The 1,812-nt window shown below is 42.7% G+C and overlaps 1 protein-coding gene across 1 annotated transcript in view; it reads right to left on the bottom strand.

Moving 5' to 3' along the window:
* Positions 1 to 1,428, bottom strand: part of SFT2D2 (SFT2 domain containing 2) — a gene marked incomplete at its 5' end in the record, with an annotated part of 5,290 nt that extends 3,862 nt beyond the window's left edge. Inside the window, 2 exons of the mRNA XM_010181924.1 lie at positions 914 to 999; positions 1,342 to 1,428. Of these exons, the coding sequence (XP_010180226.1) occupies positions 914 to 999; positions 1,342 to 1,428 (173 nt within the window). The remainder of the gene's footprint in view (positions 1 to 913; positions 1,000 to 1,341) is intronic.
* Between the last annotated feature and the right edge of the window lie 384 nt (positions 1,429 to 1,812).

Below are 1,812 nucleotides of genomic sequence, written 5' to 3' on the forward strand. Positions count from 1 at the left end.
TGCTTTTCTTTGTGCAAGGTATTTATTCTGTAGTTTTATGAACTGTTGTTCAGTTACAATTAAGACAAGGAGAGCAGTGCTATCAAGCCAGAAGCAAAGTCAAGGTCAGCTTCCATTAGAGAATTCTTGACAGCTGCTTTTTTTAACCTGCTCTTCAAAAACACCAGCCACAGAGGCTCGGCATGTATTGCCAGGTAAATCCAGCTCAACTCCTCTACATAAAGAGCTCTTTTCAGGCCTGGATCCATCCTTTTATCCCTTACCAGATCTGCAGCCCTCATTTAGAGCCCTTGTAACAGATACTGCATGAATTATACAACATGAAAGTCTTACCTACAGTAATATTTCTGCCTCATAAACTATATCATTCTGCCTCATCACTATATTATTTCCATTTCTTGTGCCTTCTAACATCTTGTTTCGTCAATCACAGAAGGTTGCATCTGTCAAAGTCAGTGGGGCTATGTTTCAGGAACCTCAATGGCCATGAAGGCTCATCAAACAGGCCTGCCCTGACAGAAAGGCTGGCCCAAATAGATTCACCAACACACACAGAATATTACCAAATGCAAAATGGCAAAGAATTATTTTTATCTTAAGGGAGGGGGAACCAACAAATCAAAAAAATTCATTGCTCAAAGCATGAGCTTAGTTCTTCTTTACCAATGACTTTTACCTTGAATGCATTGCTAATAACAAGCAAAAAAAACCACAAAAAACCACAAAAATTTTCTTTATTTCAGGGCAGTACTGCAGAAATGCTACTCTTTAAAAAGTCAGCAACAAGAGAACAAGCTACATAAGCAAATCTTCTTGCAGAAATGCAACAGTTTCTACCACTCATACACCTTCACCTATTGTTCTGCTTAAGTTTCTCATTCGTATTAGGAAAAATATAAATAAAGATTGTTACCTCCCAATACATGCAATATTCCCCAGTGTATAAAACACTGCAAAGAGCACCAGCCCTTTCTTTGGTACCCATAGCAGACAACTACCCTAAAAAGGAACATTCAGAGAGGGAGAAGAAAATAATTAATATTGTTTTTAAATTGCAAAATAAATATATCCAAGAAATGTCACAACACAGTCATCTTAGAAAATTTAAGGCCAAACTCTAGAATCTCTCTCTCACACACACACAAGTAAATTGCATTTTTTACCATTCTTGTTAAAAGTAAGTGCATTGCATCTAACCAGAACTGAGCCAGGTGTCTTCCCAGAGACTCAGGAACAACAAATAAAATCAAGCAACAGCATCCAGCAAAGCTGTAATTATTTGGGCTCCTGAAACTCAAATATCAGGGGCATCTGGTAAGATGCAAGGCAAAAAGTCCTTACCAATAGCGAACACAGATATCCTATTGCAAAACAAGCAATGAAGCCTTTCACTCTGGTGTCCCAACCTAACGAAGTCACGTCGATTACCTAAAAACAAGGAGAAAAATAAGAGCACACTTTATTATTTACTAACACATCTTGCCACGCATCAAGGGAGCAAGTTTCCTCCAAGATGCTAAACCGCTTCCAAGCTTAAATGGAGCCTCAGTTTCCAAGCACCCCCTCTTCAACTGCCCGTCGGAAGCACGGGTTCTGCGAAGAGGCTGCCCCCTGAGTGGGGAGCGACGGGTGCCTCCCACAAGCCCTTTTCCCTGGAAGCGGCACCCCCGGCAGCGGCTCTTCGTGGGGTAAAGCACCGGAGGATTTTAAGCGCAAGTAAAGGCTCCAGACGAACCGCCGGCCCCGGCAGCCCCTGGCCGGCTCCGTCCCGGGGAACCGGAGGCCTAAGGACGGGCTGAGGCGGCACAGGCC

The sequence above is a fragment of the Mesitornis unicolor genome, unplaced genomic scaffold, assembly GCF_000695765.1.
Source record: "Mesitornis unicolor isolate BGI_N332 unplaced genomic scaffold, ASM69576v1 scaffold24083, whole genome shotgun sequence".
Taxonomy (NCBI): domain Eukaryota; kingdom Metazoa; phylum Chordata; class Aves; order Mesitornithiformes; family Mesitornithidae; genus Mesitornis; species Mesitornis unicolor.